The sequence below is a fragment of the Pelodiscus sinensis genome, chromosome 11 (assembly GCF_052426305.1).
Source record: "Pelodiscus sinensis isolate ZL-2025 chromosome 11, ASM5242630v1, whole genome shotgun sequence".
NCBI lineage: Eukaryota > Metazoa > Chordata > Testudines > Trionychidae > Pelodiscus > Pelodiscus sinensis.
Genome location: NC_143062.1, coordinates 7,366,209 through 7,385,537, shown reverse-complemented (window position 1 = coordinate 7,385,537; position 19,329 = coordinate 7,366,209). Strand labels below are relative to the sequence as shown.

Sequence of the window (19,329 nt, the reverse complement as noted above, 5' to 3'; positions counted from 1 at the left end):
CTGTGGCCTGGAAACTGCCATGAGTCAGTCTGGGTGGAGACTGCCAGCCCTGTTTTGCTAGCAGTTTCCTGTCTCTTAGACGCCTTCCATAGAGCATCCTGCTTGGGCCAGTGCACACATCGCCGGTTGAGTCTAGAGGGAGTTTTTCCCACTCCTGCCGAGGGTGAATGTAATCCCATGGGCTTGGCAAGGTGTTTGGGGGGGGGGGGGTCATATCGTTAAGGGTATGTGTGATGGCGTGTTGGGGGTCCCCCGTCTCCTGCGCCCCCGTAGTGGCATGGACAGACTCCACCAGCCAGTAGAATAGAGGGAGTTTATTGCTTCTCCAGGATACAGCACAGATGTAATCTGGTTACAGGGCAGGCCTAGGATGCCTCAGCCCTCCTTGAGATGGGGGAGACTGGGCCCCTAAATCCCCGCCCCTTGCTCTAGGCTCCTTCCTCCATCATACCAGACAGAAACTAAAACCTCTCTTCCAGCCCTGCCCCCCTAGCCAGGTGTTGCTCTCCGCCCTCCTTGCTTTGTCTCCCTCCCTGGGAGGCTGAGCCTGGGTGTCTGGGTTAATCCACATTTGGGAGAGTCGGTGAGAATCTCCCATCACAGCGCAGGGGGACCCCGGGTCACAGAGCAGACAGTCCCCCGCTACGCCACAGTATATGTCTTCACTGCATGTGGGAGATGTGGTTGCAGCATGTGTAGACATTCCTGGCCTAGCTTTGGAGCTGTGGTAGGATAGGAGGCAGCAGCCGGGCGAGGAGGAGCCTGCAGTTTGAGGCAGGTGGAGCTAGGGTCAAACAACTGTCTTTGTGCTGCTGCTGTTACTTGAGCTAGTTTTGCTCCAGCTGGCTTGGAACTGTCTACACATGCTGCAGTCTGGCTGCGGTGTGGACACACCCCAGGAGCCAGTACTCCACAGATGAGTTAAGTGCATTCATTCCCTGTCTGCAGGGAAGCGCATCTGCTCTTTTGGTGCTTCCCTCTCATTGGTTTGGCAGACAGGAGCTTCAGGCTGGCCCACAATCCCAGTGGATTCTGTGTATTGTGGAGGGCCAAAACTGCATGTCGGGACGCCACGTGTGTCTTCTGGCTTTGGAGCAGGGAAGCTTCTGTCCTGGATAATTGGTTGAGGGAACTGCCCCAGTCCTGACCTCCTCCGTGGCTGTTGAGGACGGTCGTGTGGGTGTTTGAGGCCTGGCGAATGTTTCTATTGCTCTTTGCAGGCTGCCCAGGTGTCTGGGACCTGGTCGATGGTGATAAATTATGCAGATGTCTCTCCCCACCCCTCTTTACGCTTCCCATTATCTGCCTTGGTAGAGGCTGTAATTTTATTGCAATTCGCAGCCTTGTAATTTTGGGCTTTTTTATTATTATTATCATTTCCAAGCTTTCAGAGACAGCATCTCTGTATCCCGGTGCATTTCATTGCTGGGTTTCAGGTTTCCCACCCTCCCTCCTGGATTCTGCTCTTTTTTGTAACTCGCTCATACAGGAGCTAAATTATTATTGTGCACTCAATAAAAATTGCATTTAAAAAGTGATAACTGAAATGACATTTAACGTGGAAAGCACTTAAGCATAATTACACTATATGCATTACATCATTTGGTGTCAGTTATTAAAAATATCTTCACAGTGTTGTTGTTGGAGACTCGGAAGGGGGTATCACAAGCCTGCATTGGCATTTCATGGTTTCTAGAAGCGCGTTTTTACTTTCCCTGGAGGCTTTTTGTATTGCTCTTCCACAGCCATAGATCCCGCTGGAGTCGCTGGGCTCTTCACCACCACTACTGCGCTCCAGCCGCACGAGAAGGTTCCGCTCACCATTCCCTAAAGCGCCCCCTGCTGGAGAAATTGGGGCAGGAATAGCTAGGGCTGTGTCTAGACTACATCCATGTCTGCTCTTCAGACGTGTTTTGCGGAAGAGCAGCCGTGCTCTTTCAGAAGCCCTGTCGTCCTCATTTCTCAAGGGAGAAGAGTTCTTCTGAAAGAGGAGGTTTTTCCGAAATTTGGCCCAGTGTAGACGGGCTAAATTTTGGAAAAGCCTCTTCTGAAAAAAGAATCGGAAAAAGGTATGCAATTTGCAGAGTGCAGTTTGTGTACCTTTTTCCAATAAAAAGCTGTGTCTAGACGTAGCCTGGGAGATTCCACGCAGCTGGTGCTTTGCAGCATTCCCTGTAGGGACTGGAGTAGCTATGAGCACACGCCCCTGTGTGCAGCCCATACTGCTCCAGAATTCTCTGCGCAGACCCCCCGCCATTGTGCCCCCTTCTCTAGACTATCTCCAGAATTCCTGCAGGGCCATTGTGAAAATGGAGAGCCCCATCCTTGCATGGGGAGGGGGGGGCGGGTGATGGCAAGATGAGTGTGCTGGGGTTGCAGAGCCGGGGGGGGGGGGGGTGGTTGAAAATGAAGTCACGGCAACGGATGTAAAATGAACAGTGAATGGGAACCAGGCATCTTGGCCTTTCCAGGCTGTGCTGGTTTCGGAACCAAGTCAGAACTTGTGGATTCACAAATTCCAAGATCAGGAGGGACCGTTGTGATCATCTGGTCTGAGTTCCTGCATAACCCAGGCCAGAGCACCCCTCAAGAACAATTCCTAGAGCAGAGCTTGTAGGAAAACATCTACCCCAGTCTTTGGTAACATGTTCCAGTGTGCAATTACCCTCACTGGTGGGAAAAACATTTACCCCTTCTCTCCAGTCTGAATTTGGGTAGCTTCATGGTATACCCTCTCTCTCCTAGCCTGAAGAGCCCATTACAAATATTTGCTCCTCACATAGATAACTGCAGATTTGCATTCAAGTCACCCTTTAATTTTTTCTGTATTAAGAGTGTTTGGGAGCACATGCTTCCTGGAGTCATTCCTGGGAGTATTGGATGGGTAAGAAATGCCCACAGCATGGATGGAACTGGAAAAGTGGATGGGGGTAGGAGGGCGAAAGGGGGTGTGGAGCGAAGAGTGTAGAGGAGGAAAATGGCACAAAATGGAAGAATTCGTTTTACAGAAAGAGGTGATAGTCAGATCATCAGACTCTCCCCGAACGTCCCAGTATTTCTAGAGAGACTTGCTGCTTTGCTCTTCTATATTTTTGTTGCTTTTTATGATTGTGATTTGCCCTTCAAGTTAATAAACTGCTAATCACTTTAAAGTTTCCGGGTCATTTCTTTCCAAACATTTACAGAGGCATCTTGAAGCAGAAATGAAGTCATTTCATGAACTTGGGCATTTTTTCCCTTTGCTCCAAATGCACACATAACTAGAAACCATGCAGAGGCAGTAATAACTAATGTGACTAGGAAAGGCATCTCCCGGAGAGACTGGTCTGTGTGTCTCGTAAGGGAAAAAAGGCACGCCGTTCTCTCTTGTTTTTTGTGTATTTTTCTACTCCGATATTAACTCAGATGTGGGGGGGAGGGGGAAGGAACAGGGAGGAATCCAACTATAAAATTCTCATCAGCTTGATGATCAGTCCCAGCTGGGAATTACCAGGCATTATGTTGACTTAGTTCATTAGTAGCAATATAAAGCGCATAAAAAAGGATATCACTGCTGAGAACATTTAATTTCTGGAAACGAGTTGATTTTTGTAATGTCATAGGAGCCCCTTTGAGTGTAAATTATTCTTGAACAACCCAGCAATGGCCCTGGAAAGAGAGAGCCAGGGAGAGGAGCAGTAGCGGGTGTCAGCTGCAGCTACGTTGATGGAGGAGGCAGCACTGGAATTTGCCCATCACCTGAGTTGCGGTGAGAGGGCTGGAAGATACTGTGTTGCCAGTGCCTGGTAGCCTGGCCTCATGGACGGCGGTGGGCTGCATTGAGAGCGATGCTCGTTGCTGCCAAAGTGACGTAGGAGTGCACCACTTTGCACCAGAGAACTGGGCATGTGGGTGGAAGCAGATTTCTGCTCTGCCACTGGTTCCAAGCTTAACAAGTTTTGTATTTGTAATTTTCCTCCTTGCACTTATTCCCATTCACATGCTCTTCAGCTTCTGAGATAACAGAGCTGAAAGCTCCCGGAACAAGTGTCTTGCTAAAAACACACCTAAGCTGTGCACCATGTACGTTCTAAAAGGTGGCGCTGGGAGAGGGCTGCATTCTCTGCTGTGTTGCAGCGTAGTAGTGAGGAACTTAGCACTGAGGTGCGTGTACAGTCTGTCTTTCCAGGCCCTCAGGGTGGGCCCTTATCGTGGTAGCAGGCCATCTAAGTGCTGGGGAGTAGTTTCAGTTTTCCACTGCGTGGTAAATGTAGCCTTCTTTCTCCGTCTCCTCTAGAACCACCGGCGAACCTGGGCAGTTTTCTGTACGTGGATTTATTTGTAACTATTCCCTTGGTAGTGTGCACCCGCTGTGTTCAGCCTGTGGGATGGTTATGAACTGTTCACTTCCGCTATGTGCTGCCGGAGATGTGCGATTGGTCACCGAAGATGTGCGCCTTTGTTTCTCTCCAGCCAGGGAGCAGAAGCATTTTGAATGGGACAGTGGTAAATCGCATCTACTGAGCAGTGACAAATGAAGAATGCACTTTCCAGCACCATTTTTTTGGGACCAATAATTGGTGCTAGCTTTTTGGGATACTTGTTGATCATCTGAATATGCAGACACATCTGTATGTAGAGCATCTTGGTTATCCCCACGTGCCCATTCAGAGTTGGGGAGCAAAGCTGCCTTGTTTCTGATTATAAAACTGCCCATATGTTTTTCTGTTTGACCAGCGAAACTCTGCTCTGATACTGCCCCGTATCATGCAGTCTGCAGGGCTCACGCTAAGGATCTTACATGTAGATTAATCAGCTAATCGAATAGTCAATGTGATTTGCATTGACTATTCAATTAGTCGATAAGGGAGCCTCCGCCTTGGAAATGTAGCAAGATGCTCTTGCTACATTTCAAAGACAAAAGCTCTGCGGGGAGCATGGCCAGCAGGGGACTCGAGCCGTCCCCCGCTGGCCCCGCACTCCCTGCTTTGAGTCCCCAGCTCCCCCAGGCTCCCTGCAGCGCTTCTGCTTTGGAAATGTGGCAAGAGCCCTGCCGCGCTCCCGCCCCTTCTCCCCACAGAGAGTGTGCTGGGGGGAACCAGCTTTCAAGCCGGCTCCCCCCCAGTACTGGATCCTGCTTCCCCCCTCTCTCCTGCTGCTTCTCCTGATAGAGGCAGCAAAGGGGTAAGGGAGCAATTAGTCGACTAGTCACTTACATCCCTAGTCCATGCACAACAGCAGTACCTTTGCTAGGGTACATTACAGACTCTACAGAGCTGAGGCACGTCTGTGGTACCGATGCCACATCCGAGCGCAGAGGTGAGTACCACTGGGGCGGTGATGTGAGTGCAGCACAGACGCTAGAACCTACATTTCTTACAGCGTATTCCGGCACCTCTGTCCGAATCAGATGGCATTGAGAACCCTGGCAAACGTCCTGGGAAGCGGTATTATTTATAGAAGGAGAGTGTTTCAATGGCATTAAGGAGGAGAATGAAAAGAGCCTGCTACATCCCCCTTTTATGTATATCTTGGGTTTAGCTTAATCATCTCATGCATGACAGAACTCCTAACCAGGTTTCCTTTAACGCAGTTGGAGGTCGCTCAGGCTAGGCTGGTGCTGCTGCTGTTTTGAGTAACGCTAATTAACATGCCGGGCAAAGGGGAAGAGTGGGAGGGGGAAATGCTTGTGAGTGTTAAATGCCACTTCGCTCTTTGGGCACAGTTTGTTCAGAGACGTGTGTGTGTTGTAAAGGACTACAAACCTGGCATTTGAGCATGTGTCTTGACATCAGTGTGCATGTTTAGTCATCTACCTGTGCATGCCTTTGGGGTTGCGCATGGATCTGACAGGTGTGTGCATGAACGTGCACGTGTATGATGTATGTGCTGGGTGGGTGTGTGTATTTGCAGGCAGGTATGTGAGTGTTTTACAAAAGCATGTGGGTCCACGCTACAGGTGTCCCATCGCCTTGATGAGAAGTGAGTGGGAATGAAATTAGAAACTGGTAACGTATGATCGGGAAAAAGCAATTTCCTTTGTGCCGGAACAGCAGGTGCCTATCCTGAACTGTACGTGGGGTCTGATGTGTTCTCAGGTGCTTCCTTAAGCAGAACTTGTCCGGTGCCCACTCCTTCCTGCTCCTGTGTTATTCTAGAGACACGAGGGCCTGGTCCTAGCGGGTTGCTAAGGAACATCCCGTACTGTTGGAAAGTACGTGCAGAGCTGTCTGTTAGTATGAGGTGTGTCTGACTCGAAACAGACCCGTGGTTTTGGTTCCTCTTGTCATACTTTTAGAGCCCCCAGTCTCTTAACTCTGGAGACATAGACGATTGATACTTGGCACTTGCCTACCCCCGTCCATCCAAGGTGTCCATAACGCTCTGCAGACTCGAATGGCACTGTCTCCTGGGGAGATAGGTCAGTATCACGATCCGTGGGAAAAGGAGTTGTGGCTTGCGAAAAGGCCTCACGGCAATTCAGTGGCAGAAGTGGGGTGAGGAGAGCCCAGGTCTCCTGAGTCCCTGTATGCATCTGCCTTAACTACCAGTCCTGCTTGGGCTTGGAGTTGGGTTCAGCTCGACAGAAAGTTGGCCCTGTGGTCAACATACGATCTCAGGGCGGTTTGGGGCGACATTCAGGGCAGAACTGAAATCGCTCTTGGTGTTGCATCAGAGCTGTGTGGGGCGCCCAGGCCTGGACGAGGAGATGCACCGACAGCGTCCTGAAGATGTGGTTCTGAAATAGAAGCCGTCAGGTAGGAGGATCACTGATCGATGGAGCCATGTAGATGAGGGTTGTAGGCAAAGGCAAATGAAGCCGCGATTTAAATGATCATTTACATGGCTGCCGCGCTGAGCCGACAAACAGCTGATCAGTCTGTACGTTCCCCTGCCGACATCAAAGCCCTTTGTCGGCAGCCCCGTTATTCCTCGTGGGATGAGGTTTACCGGGGCTGCCGACAAAGGGCTTTGATGTCGGCAGGGGAGCGTCCAGACTAGCGCGCTGAGCGGACAAACAGCTGATCAGCTGTTTGTCGGCTCAGCGCGGCAGCCATGTAAATGTAAATGAAGCCGCGATCATTTAAATCGCGGCTTCATTTGCCTTTGCCAAAAAAACAAATCTACATGGCTCCATTGACGGAGCCATGTAGTCTAGACATACCCTAGGACTTGTGTCCCTAAGACGATGGCTAGTGGGCAGAGTTAAGGTTGTCTTTGGAATGCACAACGTGTCATATGTGGGTAAACTCATACTCTGTCTATACTGCAGCTTTTGTCAGCCTAACTCGTACATGCATGTGTGCGTGTGTGAGCTTCTCCTGCTGTCTCAACTACTGCTCCTTGCAGGGGCTGGAGTAGTTTAGCTGATGGGAGAAATTTCTCCTGTTGGCTCAGTGGCCAGTAGGGATGTAAAATCCCATTTTATCAGTTAACTGTTAAACATTGTGTTTAACCGCTTAAACAGGAGTGGGTAGGGGGGCTGTGCCTGTCTGGCTAGGCTGTAGCGCCGCCCCATGGTGACGCTTACACATCCGCATCCCTAGTGTGCTTCTCTGGAGCATGCTGCGATGATCTTGGGCCCCGGTCCTTCCATGAGCCAGCACTGGGCAGGCCCCCGTTGACACTGATGGTGCCCTATGGGAGAATTGGAGCTTTGCCATCACCATTTCTGTCTGTCTGTGGAGCTTCCCAGCCCAAAGCCGTAGCCACAGTGGCAGGTTAGCCAATATCCGTGATACTGACTTGCTGTGGGAACATGGTCCTCGTGGGGTCAGTTCCATAGACCACTAGACCCAGCGTGTCATGCCCAGAGCTGGCCCGTCCAAGCATGTGGCCTGCTGCTGCCGACTGGCACTTGGGACGAGGGCGAGTGGGTAACTGGAGTTGATACCGCGTAGCCCTCAGTCGCTCTACAGCAGCTAGGTCACCTGTGGAGGTTCGAGTCTGCCACCGCCTCGGGGCGCGCAGAGCCAGTGGGCACCAGGCTGGCCTCTCCTCACTTGAGGTGGAGGGAGCAGCTCTGCTCCCACCAACTCATGCGATGGAGGCATGCGCCGGGTGGTTTGCAATGCTTGGCCTCCCGTGATCCAGAGCCCACCCCCGCGTTACCGAACCTGGACAGGGAGTGCTGTATCCGTGGAGGGGCTCACAGGCGCAATCCCTGCAGACGTCCCGCTGCACAAGACGTTAGCTGGAAGAGCAGGGAAAACGTGCGTCCCTAGGCCAGTGCCTGGCATTGGGGAGCAGATGCTATAGGAGACAGTCATGCAACGTTCCCCCATGGAGGAGGGGCTGCCTTGTCCCCCGCGTCGCTCTTGTCCCATCTAATAGGACTGCCTTTTGGCAGACCGCCTCCTTACATAGTCCGGCCAGTTTGTTTGCTTCCTGCTGTCCCCAAGGAGCCGCATATCACACGCTCCCTCTACCGCGCCCGCAGCAGTGTTGCGAAGAACTGCTAGGCTGGCTGCTTTATTATTACTGAACAGGTAGCATGAGCAAAGGTGGCAGGAAAGCTTCTTGCCTGGAGGGTGAGGGAGATAAGGTTTCAAAATGTCAGGCTCTGCCTTCCCTCCCTTCCTTCTCCCTTGTGCACCTCCCACTGCTCTAGGGACACGGGTTCCAACTGGGGGCAAGCTGGACGGTGCACCCTCCAGACGTGCTTCCTCCCAGCATTCAGCCCCTGAGTCAGCAACATGGGCCTCCTGCTAAAATCAACTTGTTGCTCCCCCCTGAGATCAGGTTGGTATCACGATCCCATCGTAGCAGCATGAAACCTTCTGCTCCTGCCGCTCCTGTGCTAATGGTTCTGCTCCAGCAGCCTGTAAGCAGCAGCGTCCATGGGGGGGCTGGCGTGCCCTGTCCCAACCTGGCTGCAGTCTCATAATTTTCCTGCTGCTACCTCCCCCTCCTGCCTCTCTCCTGGGGGCTCACTTCTAGCTGCCTTCCCTATATGGCCTCGCCTCCAGCAGCTCCCCCCCACTCCCCGCCAGTGATGTATTGATCTCCGTGCAACGTGCTGCAGACAGCGCAAATTGTCCCGACGCACTGCTAGCAAGGCCGGTGTAATTCTTATCACTGCCTGCTTGATTATCCCTGATGCTGCACAGAAGCTGACATCCTGTTAATGCAGTATAGACACCACGGTGATTATAATCGTCGCATGAAATATCAGCACCCGGCGATGAAATTTAAGAACAGTAGGTGCAGCAGGGGAAGGAGCGTGAGATGAGGCTCCAGCTCTTTATACCGCCTCCGGCAGCAGCATGGGGTTGCTGAGCTTGGGCAGGGTCTGAAGGATGCAGATCCCGTCCAGGCACTGTGCTCATTGCTCAGTGTGCGGTGGTATGTTCAGGCAGCTCCGAACGACCGATGTGGCCTGTTATCTTTTTTTTACTAGGCTGTCTTGACTCTTTAAGGGAGCCCCCGCAGTTTCCCTAACTCTGCCGTTCTCGGCTTTCTTCCTCCATGGGACTGGCCCCCCTTCCTCTGGCCAGACCGAGAGGCGGCCTGCCCAAATGTGATGCTTGGTAAGAACAAGATACGCTGGGCTCTTGGTACTTGCCTTCTGGCTTTTCCCCTGCATGGACGCAGGCTTGAATCTCACCTTGAACTCAAGCAGTGCCCCCAGCTGGGGCTTTAGGAAAGCAGCCACATGTCACAAGGCTCGTGCCAAAATGGCCAGAGCTGGCAACATGCAAGTCTGCGTGTGAGCCTGGAGCACTGGGACACCCATGGGAGCTGGGCCGCTCCCTGGGCACGACCCTAACTGGGCACCTTGGGATGAGCTGGAAGCTGAAGAGATGCTGGTTCAGTACTTGTCATCCTGCCCTAGACAGAGGCCAAGGCCAGGATAGCCCTGAGAGAGGGTTTCTCAGGAGCCCCTCTGATCCACAGAGGCAGAGCCGAGCCAGCTTGCCTGCTGCGTGGCCTTTGTGGTGCCAGGGGGTTACCTTCACTCTTCTCTCCTCTCCCCTGAACCTCTGTGCTAGGGGCATGGGCTGCAGTGCCCCTGGCTTGGCAGACAGCTGGCTGCTGGCGTGGGGTAAGGAGATGATCCTGCCTCTTAGACCTTCTAGGAGCAGAGAGTCCAGGGGAGAAGGTGCAGAGCTGCCCAGGAGCCTGCAGGCAGATGTTTCGGGTGGGGAGGAGTGAACCACGCTGGCCTTGAGTGGCTGGGCTCTTTTGGCTCTAACACCTGGAATAGTATGTTGGCCCCGCAGAATTTGCTCTTGATGGCTTATCATAGGAAGGAGCCGAGCTGCTCCCAAGGCTGTGAGAAGATTGGAGGGTCCAGAGGAGGTGAGCCTGGGGGAGAAGGGGTGAAGGAGCTGCTCTAAAGCACTGGCTGGCTGCAGGCAGGATAGCATGATGCCTGCATGGTCAGCACCGGGAAATGGCATTAATTAGGGCTAGAGGCTGCATAAATTGAATTTGCGTCCAACCTGGGCAGGCTCTGCCCTTCCCAACTGCCCTTCTTCCCTGTGCCCTGTGATAGGGTTGTCAGGGGTCTGGTATTGACCCGGACAGTCCGGTATTTTTGCCTCCTGTCCAGTAAAAAAAATTCAGAAAACACCAGACACCTAAAATGTCTGGTATTTTATTTTTTGCTTAATTCTTGGGATCCTTTTTTTTTTTTTTCCCTCAACAACTTTGGTCTCTCCCCCCTCCCCCTTCCCCCCCCCCCCCAACAGAATTTTTTCCCCGGTGTTGTCTTTTTTTGGTGGGGAGGGTGGTGTTTGGTATTTTTGGTGAAACCATCTGGCAGCCCTACCCTGTGAGCAGCTGGGACAAGGCCCCTCCCTTTGCTGTGTGCCAAGCCTCCAATGGCCAGACTATGGCCCACGTGTATTTGGGGCACACTGGGCTACAAGTCACAAACTCCCCCCCTTCCCCCATGATGTAACCTGGCTTTCAGGGCCTTCTCTCACTGAGATTCACACACAGATCAGGTTTGCAACCTGCAACAGGTTATACTTGAGTTTGGGGTTGTGGGTGGTGATGTACTGAAAGCTGTGTTAAAATGAGAAGCTATTGCTTTAATTTCTAAGGGGTTGCCTGGTGCTGCTTGCAGGCTAGGCCCCTCTAGGATCTGGATCTTGCAGCACAATCCGACTGCAAAGAGCCATCTTAGAGGAATGAGGGCTGAGTTGTGCCTCTGTTTTTAGGAGCCTCCTGTTTTGTCTCTGTTTTGGTTTGTTTGAGGCGCTAGTGTTTTGAACTCCGCTAACTGAAGTAGTTGTATGCTACAACTTTAGAGCAAGAGTATTTGTTTTTATCTAACATCTTGGTGTGCGTGCTGTGATCATAACAGATGGGGTTGCTAGATTGCAACCCTGGTTTGATTCATTCAGTGAGAAGACTGCCTGAGAAATGAGTTAACTTTTGTATAGGTGCGTGTACATGTAACATACGTGAAATGCAGCAAAGCCCCCGGGTCCTGTTTTGGCTGTTTGTCGCACACTAGCACTGTGAGAGCTGAGATGGAGCAGCCTCGTGGGGAGGCAGGGCAGGAACCCCTGAGCTTTAGCACATGAGGGTCTGTGACCACTTCCCTGGAACTTCTGCGCCCTGGCGCCAAACATTACACCGAGAGACACCCATGCCCCCGTGCTCGCGCTGCTGGAACAGCGTGCATTCAGACTCCGCACGGGGCGAAGAGCAGTTGCGTTTGGGTACTGGTGTCGCCCGTTAGGCTCAGTGAAGCCAGCTAGCTCTAACCACCTGCTCGAGCCTTTCAGAACCAAGTCAGAGTGTGCAGGAAGGACGGGCCCCGGAGGGAGGGAAGGGCTTGCCTGGAGTTGGATTCCCATCGTTATTCGTGCAAGGAGCAAGCGTTCTGACTTGTACGCTCCGTTGAACAGTTGTAGCCCTTGTGTCGTGTACATGCGTCTTCCTTTCCCAGGTATCCTAGGGTGTGGGACCTGGCCCTGTTGCAAGGGTGTTTTGCTGTCTGAATAACTTGTTGGGTGTGGTGTGGAAGAGAAAGGCACGGATTAGGCTGAATGGGAGGCTTGCTCTGTGCATGTTTCAGAGCCCCTGAGAACTTGGCAGAGGGTAGAAATTGGTTTCCAATCCAGTGCAGACAGCGAAAGTCTGGGAGCTCCCCTGCCACCTCTGCCAAAAGTGCCCTCATCCCTCGCATGCCTGTGCAGGGTAGGGAGAAGCGTCCCGCGTCGGCAGATTACTGTAGCTCTTCAGTAGGCTGTCAGTTCGATGGATTCTGTCAGGGCGGGAAACAAGCCTGGCTCCCGCCATATCTCCGTGAACCACGTGTCTGTCCAGTTTCACAAGTGAAGCCAGGCTCGGGGGCGGCGGTTGGTGGTGAGCTCTCCAGGGAGACATTCAGTGCTCTTCCCTGGCCGGTGACCGCCCTGTCTGGCTTGGTGGGGTGCAGTACAGAGCTGTCGGGAGCTTGGCTCTGCCACCTAGAATGAACCCCCCGAAGCGAGGGGGCTGAGCTGCCGTCCGGGGCTGACGCGTAGCGAAGCTTTTCCCCACATGAGCAGGCTGTAGGGAACTCCCGGCATCGCCTGGGAGCTGGCCAAGCCGGTCCTTGCCACTTGCAACAGCTGTGGGTCTCTAACAGGCTCTTCCTGAGTCACTGTGCATGCAGTGTCCTGGGCCAGCGGTTCTCCAGGCCCCTTGCAAGCAGGCGTTGGGGAGCATGGCCGCCTCTGTCTGCGCCAGGAGCGGGGCGGTGGTTAGCTCTGGAGGGGTCTTGTGATGGAAAAGGTGGAGACCCGCTGTCCTGCGCTAACACAAGGGGCTGCAGCACCGCGCCGTGCAGCGGTTAGCACAGTGGTCCGTCCGGTCCAGTCCTGCGGGGCACTTGAGTATTCCAGAGTCGCTTCCCCTTCGTGTCTGACAGCACACTGCCCGCTCAGAGAAGAGAAGGCCAAGAACTGATGCCAGCAGAGCTTTAATCTGTCGTGAATGCCCAGATTGCCATGTAAGAGAGCTGAGAAGGGACCCGCTGTTCCCTTTGGTGTCGTGCAGCCCTGACTTCTGTGGTGCTTTGTTTCATCAGAGAGTTCGGAGTGCTCATAAGTCTCCCCACATGCCCTGTGAGCAAGGCCATGATAGTGTATTTTTCACTGCCTTTGTTCTGAGCAAAGACTGGGCATTGTTGGGGTTGAAATTTTCCAAAGCTGTTCAGCCCGAGGCACGTAAAATTACAGCCCAACCGATTAAAGTCTGGCTGAGTTACACATGTCTAAAAACAAGGTCTTACCAGGGGGCCTGAGTAACAAGCAATGCTGCCACCCCCCCTCTGCTGTTTTGGTGAGCCTCTCCTTCAGTTTTCATGTTTTCATTAACCTAGATACATGGATGGACAAAAAGCCTGCACAGGCCGATCACTACGGAGAGTGTGCGATGGGGGCCGGGAAGTACAGCCTGATTTTATTATTCTCCCCCCCCTCCCCTCAATGCGCAGGCCCTGTTTCTGGCTTTAACCAATGGGAGCTGATTTGCCGTTTCATAATAGGAAAACATGAATGTCAGGATGCCCTCTTTATCCAAAGCTTTCTCCTTGAAGATTGTGCCTCTTCTTTTGCTTCCCTAATTGCTGCTGCTCAGCTGGAGGTAGCGTGCCTTCCAAACACATTATTGTGTTGTGCTGTTCCTTACCAAAGGGGGAAAGAGCGAGGGAGAATAGAATTTATGTGCTGCTTTCTGCCTTTAACCCGTTCCACGCACGGGCGAGATTCTGTCCCAGAGTAACATCCATTGCTATCAGCAACACACACCTTCCAGGCTGCTGGGCCCCAGTGCGCGGCAAGGACCTGAGACGAGGGGTGCTCACTGATGAGTCATGCAGGATACTTAAATGTCTGTGGGATGTCTCCTTTTAATTGTCGGCGACCCCCGAGCCACAGATCTGTATTTCCCATGTCTGTCACTTCCAACAGTGGAAGCTGTGGGCACACCGGATGGGTACGGCACACAGGGTGACTTTGGGGGCAAAGTGAGCGAGTTCCTTTGAAATGAGGGGCAGCCGAGAGGCGCGGAGTTCTCAAAGCAGTTTCTCAGGTGATCCCTCCTGTCTTTTCTGCGAATCACGTGGTTCCTCAGCCTGAGAGAGGAGACCAGCTACCTCATGATCTCCCTGGCTACTCCCTGTGGGCATGGGATTGAAATAACTGGTGCAAATTCCTCAGCTGCCTGGGTCTGTGCTCTGTGGGGTGCAAGGAGAACAGTTCTCCCTGGCCAGTTACATAGCAAGATTGACGAGAACTCTCCATAGGCTTCAGAGTAGTAGTCTTGCAATTTTCAACATGCTCCTGCTCCTGCTGGTTAGAATGCAACAGACGAGATGCATCGGTGGGGAAAGGTGGCGCCTAGGGTACCTTGCTTGAAACTCTGTCTCTTTGGGCAGGACGCTCTCCACCCCCACCCCCACCCCCAAGTTCTGGGAGTAAGGCCCGGTCCTGGAATGGTGTTTCTGGGGGAAAGCCCAGCACCAGGCGGCCGTTGTCAGGACTACACCAGCAGCACAGGAGAGGGGAGGAAGCAGACATGTCCTAGAAGGGCAGTTACAGCAAGGGTCTGAGAGAACAAGTTGGGAGCCTGTGGGCTGATCCTGGAGGGGCTCTGGAGCGGGGAAAAGCATCTTTTGCCTTAGCCTAAGAAAGCAGCACATGCAGCCTCCGCTAGTGGAAGCCCTGGTCTCTGCCCCTGGAGGAAGGTGGGAGGGGGGCCATGGAGGGATTCAATATTCCAACACTTTAAATTTACCTTCCGGTTATCAGGAGCTGCCAGTCCTCTGGGAAGCTGCTTCATGCTCCAGCTCAGATTTTTGGGGTGGGGGTAGGAGGGAGTGGAGCTACTGGGGAGCTGGTGTCTGCATCTGTCTGCTGGGCTGTCCTGTAGGAGTGCCCGGAAGATCGCCACAGGCTGGACAGTGCTGCTGGGGTCTGCCCTGCCCTGGCCAGTAGCATTAGGCACATTCCATTTCGGGGTTTGTCTCTGCGCTAGGCCTGGGGTTTGTCCGACTGGTTAAGCCTGTTCTTGGCTTTCTGCTGCTGGTGCTGGCGTGAGGGGCAGGATTCTCGCTCCAGCCCTTGGGAAAGCAGAGCGCCAGTGGGAGGTGTCGGCCTGGCTGTCCTGGGGCCAGAGCCCTTGGCTGTACACAGAGGGCTGCCCGAGCAGTGGCCATTCGCCCCCTGCCGCTTCATAGAGGGACACGGCATTTGTCAGGCCCCTGGCCAGTCCCCTCAGACCCTGACCCCCTCGCTAGCTCCTGGGCAGCGTAGCCCCACATGCCCTGCCCCGACACCTCTCTAGCGGTGCAGCACTGCCAGACCACCCTCAGGGGGTGCCCTCAAGCGCCCGCTTTCCTTGCTCTTCTCTAGGCTGCTGCTGGTCAGAGTGCCCCTCCCTGGAGGGGTAAGAGAGAATTTCTGGCCCAGCCAGTCCTTCATTTCTCCACCGAGGCTGCCAGCGCTGGGCCAGCCTGGTATCTTTTGTGTGTGCTTTGCCTGCTGGGGAGGGACCAGGCCTGAGTGCTGCACACCACGCCACTGCAGACCTCTCAGCTGGATGGCAGGAGTACCTAGAGGGAGAGCCCTGCGTGGAGACTGAATTGTATCTGCATGTGCCTCAGTGATCCGTGGATGCAGACACCTGTGGAGATAAAGCAGATAGCCACAGATTTGCAGGGCTCTGCCTAGAGGCCCTTCCCTCCCCAGCTAGATGTCACATAGACACATAGTGAGAAGCGATCCCTGCCTGGAGCAGTGGCTGCTGCTGCCGCTCAGACCTAGGTTTGAACTGATGTCCCAAAGAGGGATGTAATAGTCTTGTTGATTAACCCGTAAGCAAAAGCTTATGGGTTAATGCTACAGACTGCACGTGTTTCCCCCCGCCCCTTGCCAGCAGCCCAGCTCAGTCCTGGCTTGTGCCGGATCCGGGACCTACCCCCGCTGTGGCTCTGCATTTAAAGTGTATTAGGAGCCGGGTGGGCAGGCAGCCCGGCTCAGCTCCAGCTAGTGCTGGGTCTGGTAGCTCTGTATTAGAGGCAGCAGCACAAGGTGGCAGGCAGCCAGTTCGTGAGGGGCTCCCCTCGCAGACCAGCTCCTGCCTGACATCCCAGCTGCTGCTTCTGATAGAGACATAACAGCACAGGGTGGCAAGGGGCTTCTTGGGAGCGGGGCCAGAGCGCACTGGCTGCCAGCCCCACCCCGGGAGCTATAGCATAGTCGAGTAACCAATAAGAATCCATGAGGTTACTCGACTATTCAATTAACTGATCTAACATCCCTCGTGCCAAAGGCGAAGGCACAGTACGATCCTTTCTGTAGCCCCGGACGTGTGCTAGATGCTTTGTAGGCAGGCGCGAAGACAGAATTGCCTGCCACAACGAGCCCCCCGTCTTGTACGTGGGGCGAGGGGGCTGAGGTGCTAAGCAGTGCACCTGAGCAATGATGCTGGCTTTGTGGCCGGGGAACTGCACAGATTTGGGTTTGCTCGGGTGATTTTCTGCTGTCTGTGGGAGAGCTGGGACTCGGGGGGAGGAAAGCTGTATGGTATACTGCGCCATGCGGGGAGGACACGGGGGTGTGGGCAGAGCGAGGGATTACGCACTCAGATAGAAATGGCCACGCATGGGACAGCCACCTGCTAGAGTGGAGTTAGTCACCCCAAGAGCTGCTGGGAACGCTTTCAGCATAATTTCCACCCTCCCCCCGGCTGTGGAGATGACTGGAAGCTGTTGACTCTGAAGCCTAATGCCAACCGTGTCAGTGTGGTTAAGGAGGACGCCAGCTGTTGTAGCAGTTGGTGGGTGGGACAGACCCATCCCCAGCGTGGCTCCGTGGAACCTCAGTGGGCTCCTTCTGGACTGAATGCTGACGCGGGTTGTGGGAGAACACACCGCAGGGGCAAGGCTGAAGCTGCACAAATCCAGAGGGGTGGCTCAGTGTATCTCCACAGAGCAGCTTCTCTCTCGCCCTTCTCCAGCTCTGGCTGGCCCCGTTCCAGATTGACCGGGGAAGTCCCTGGTTATATCCCAGTTTTAGGCCCATCCAGCTGGCAAACCTGCCCTCGGCCCCCAGCTGACTCGGCGCTGTGCGCCATCTGCTGCCAGCCTGTGTGTCTGTGGTGCTGTGGGCCCTGTAGGGAGCGGCAGTCGCCTGGTCTGGCAAGAGAGACCCGGAGTGTGGGTTGTGACCGGGGCCTGGGGCCTTGCTTGGACACTTGGAGAATGGGTGAAAGAAAATCAGGGAGTCCTTGACAGCAGCACCTATGGGTCACCAGTGGGATGGGCGGCCATTGCACTGGGATGTCTCAGGCCTTAGGGTAGGAGAGGCCCCAGACCTCTCTGCTGGGGAAGGGAGGAAGCTGGAAAGCTCGGAGGGATGAGCTCCAGGCCTTGTGCACCCCCCCCCCCTTGAATGCTAAATCTCCCCTGGTGTGGGTTTGAGTCCTGCCCACCATGGGAGCAGTGGGACAGCCAACACCAGTTTTGCCAGGGGTCCCCAGATCCCACAGTCCCTATCTTACCCGTGCACTAAACCCCTTGGCACGGGAGGGCTGCATGTCCTGTGCCTCTCTGCAGTGGTGACCCTCTTTCTTTTCTTCCCTTTACTAGATCTACAATGACAACAGGAACCTGTTCGAGGTCAAGGAGAACGTCCCCAAGAAGTTAGTGGAGAAAGTGGCAGGAGACATTGAGAGCCTGTTAGCCAAGAAAGTCCGGGCTTTAAAGGTAAGGGCCCTGCCTGGTGCACTGGTCTCTTCCGGTATGGTTGGGATCAACAAGAGAGGTGCTGCTCCGGCTAGAGACGTGGGCTTCTGAGGGCTTCTGAGCCTTGCCACTCTATTCTCCCCAGCTACCGAAGGGGGGAAAGTAACTCGGTTCCTGATCCCAACTCCCGGAAGGTGTTACCGAGAGAGAGCTCGAGTGCTTGAAGGGGCTGCCACCTGTAATGCCTGCGCCTAATTGTCCACACCTTTGGGATAGAAATGTCTGAGTTGCCCTCTTGGGCATCTGTCTCCCGTCCCCTTTCAGGCCCGTTTCTCTTGGAGTGAGCTCATGTCACTAGTGCCAGGGCGAGGGCGCTGAATGGTGCCACCTTGGTGTTCGAACTTGACCCCCTCTCTGCATCCTGTTCAGCGTCTGGAGCTTTTGTGCCGCTCCAGTGAGTTGAGCTGAGGACACGAGGATTTGAGTTTTGAAGAACAGAGCGAGCGTGCGCCTGGGGGTAGTGGAAGCTGCTTGGTTTGTCTCCGCCTCGGGAGAGCTTGGTTCCATGGAGCTGTGTGGGGGGTGAAGCTCCTGTGCCTGGGAACACAGGTTCGGTAGCAATGCCGGCCCACATGGGCTTGCAGCTGAGGTAACGGGACCAGTGGGTGAGGCATGGTGCAAGGATGTGGGGGTGCCACAGGAGAACTCAACGGTCGCCCTCTATCTGGGCCGGACGGCAAGCACAGGCCAGACTGTATGCAGGCTTTCGGTGCTGTGCCACGTGACTACACAGTAACTCCCCAAGAGAGCACAAGACAGAGCTTTCTCTGGGGCTGGCCCCAGGCCTGCGGATAACTCCCGCAGCCGCGAAGGACCATCCCAAATAACTCGTCTTTCACGTGTTTGCGTTGCTTTTCTCTCATTCCCGGGGCCACAGGAAACATCCCAGGGTTACCAGCGCCGTCTGTCTAATGCCAGCTGGAGCCTCGCTACCTTCTGCTCTATGTGCCCGGCCGGTTTCTAAGCCTGTGCCGATGTTAGTCCTGCTGCTCAATGCGCGGGCGCAAGGCGCTCAGGTCCTACTCTGAGCATGGAATAAGAGTAGAAGAGGCTAGAATTTCCCAGGGAACGACTTAGCCCAGGGAATGACCACACGGGGTAAGGGTATTTGTGGGGTCTGTCGCCGTCTCCTTCCGGTCTCCTGTGCATCTCCCATCTTAGCTCAGGCTGCCAGTGATCCGGATGGTGCTGGAGGGACTTAACCTTAGGAGTCTTCAGGCTTGTTTCTCTCTCTGGGTTTAAGTGACATTGGCCAGTGCCTGGCCTGGTGAGGTGGCTCGTGCCTAGCCAGGGCTGTGGCTTTGTTGGATTTCAAACCCTGATTTGAACATGTCTTGCAAAGCAGGCACTTTCAGACTGAGACCCTGCCCGGTTCATCTCCCTCCAAGCCAGCTTGATTGGCCATACATCTGGTTGCAAAAGTTGAGTAGGCGCTCTCGGTCTCTCCTGCCAGGTCGGTGACAGGCAATAGAATCTAGGGCTGGGGGAAACCAGTCGGCTCCTCCAGTCCTTCTCCCTGCCGGTGCCAGCCTGTGCTGTCCCGGGGCCACAGCATCCCCACCACTGCCCCTGGGGTGTCCGCCGCAGCCTCAGGCCGTGTC

At 54.2% G+C, this 19,329-nt stretch overlaps 1 protein-coding gene across 2 annotated transcripts in view; it reads left to right on the top strand.

Moving 5' to 3' along the window:
• CACNA2D2 (calcium voltage-gated channel auxiliary subunit alpha2delta 2) overlaps positions 1–19,329 on the top strand; it is a 413,205-nt gene that overhangs the window by 105,697 nt on the left and 288,179 nt on the right. For both annotated transcript variants that reach the window (XM_075939506.2, XM_075939507.2), the window contains exon 3: positions 17,573–17,689. In XM_075939506.2, coding sequence (XP_075795621.1) covers positions 17,573–17,689 — 117 coding nt within the window. The remainder of the gene's footprint in view (positions 1–17,572; positions 17,690–19,329) is intronic.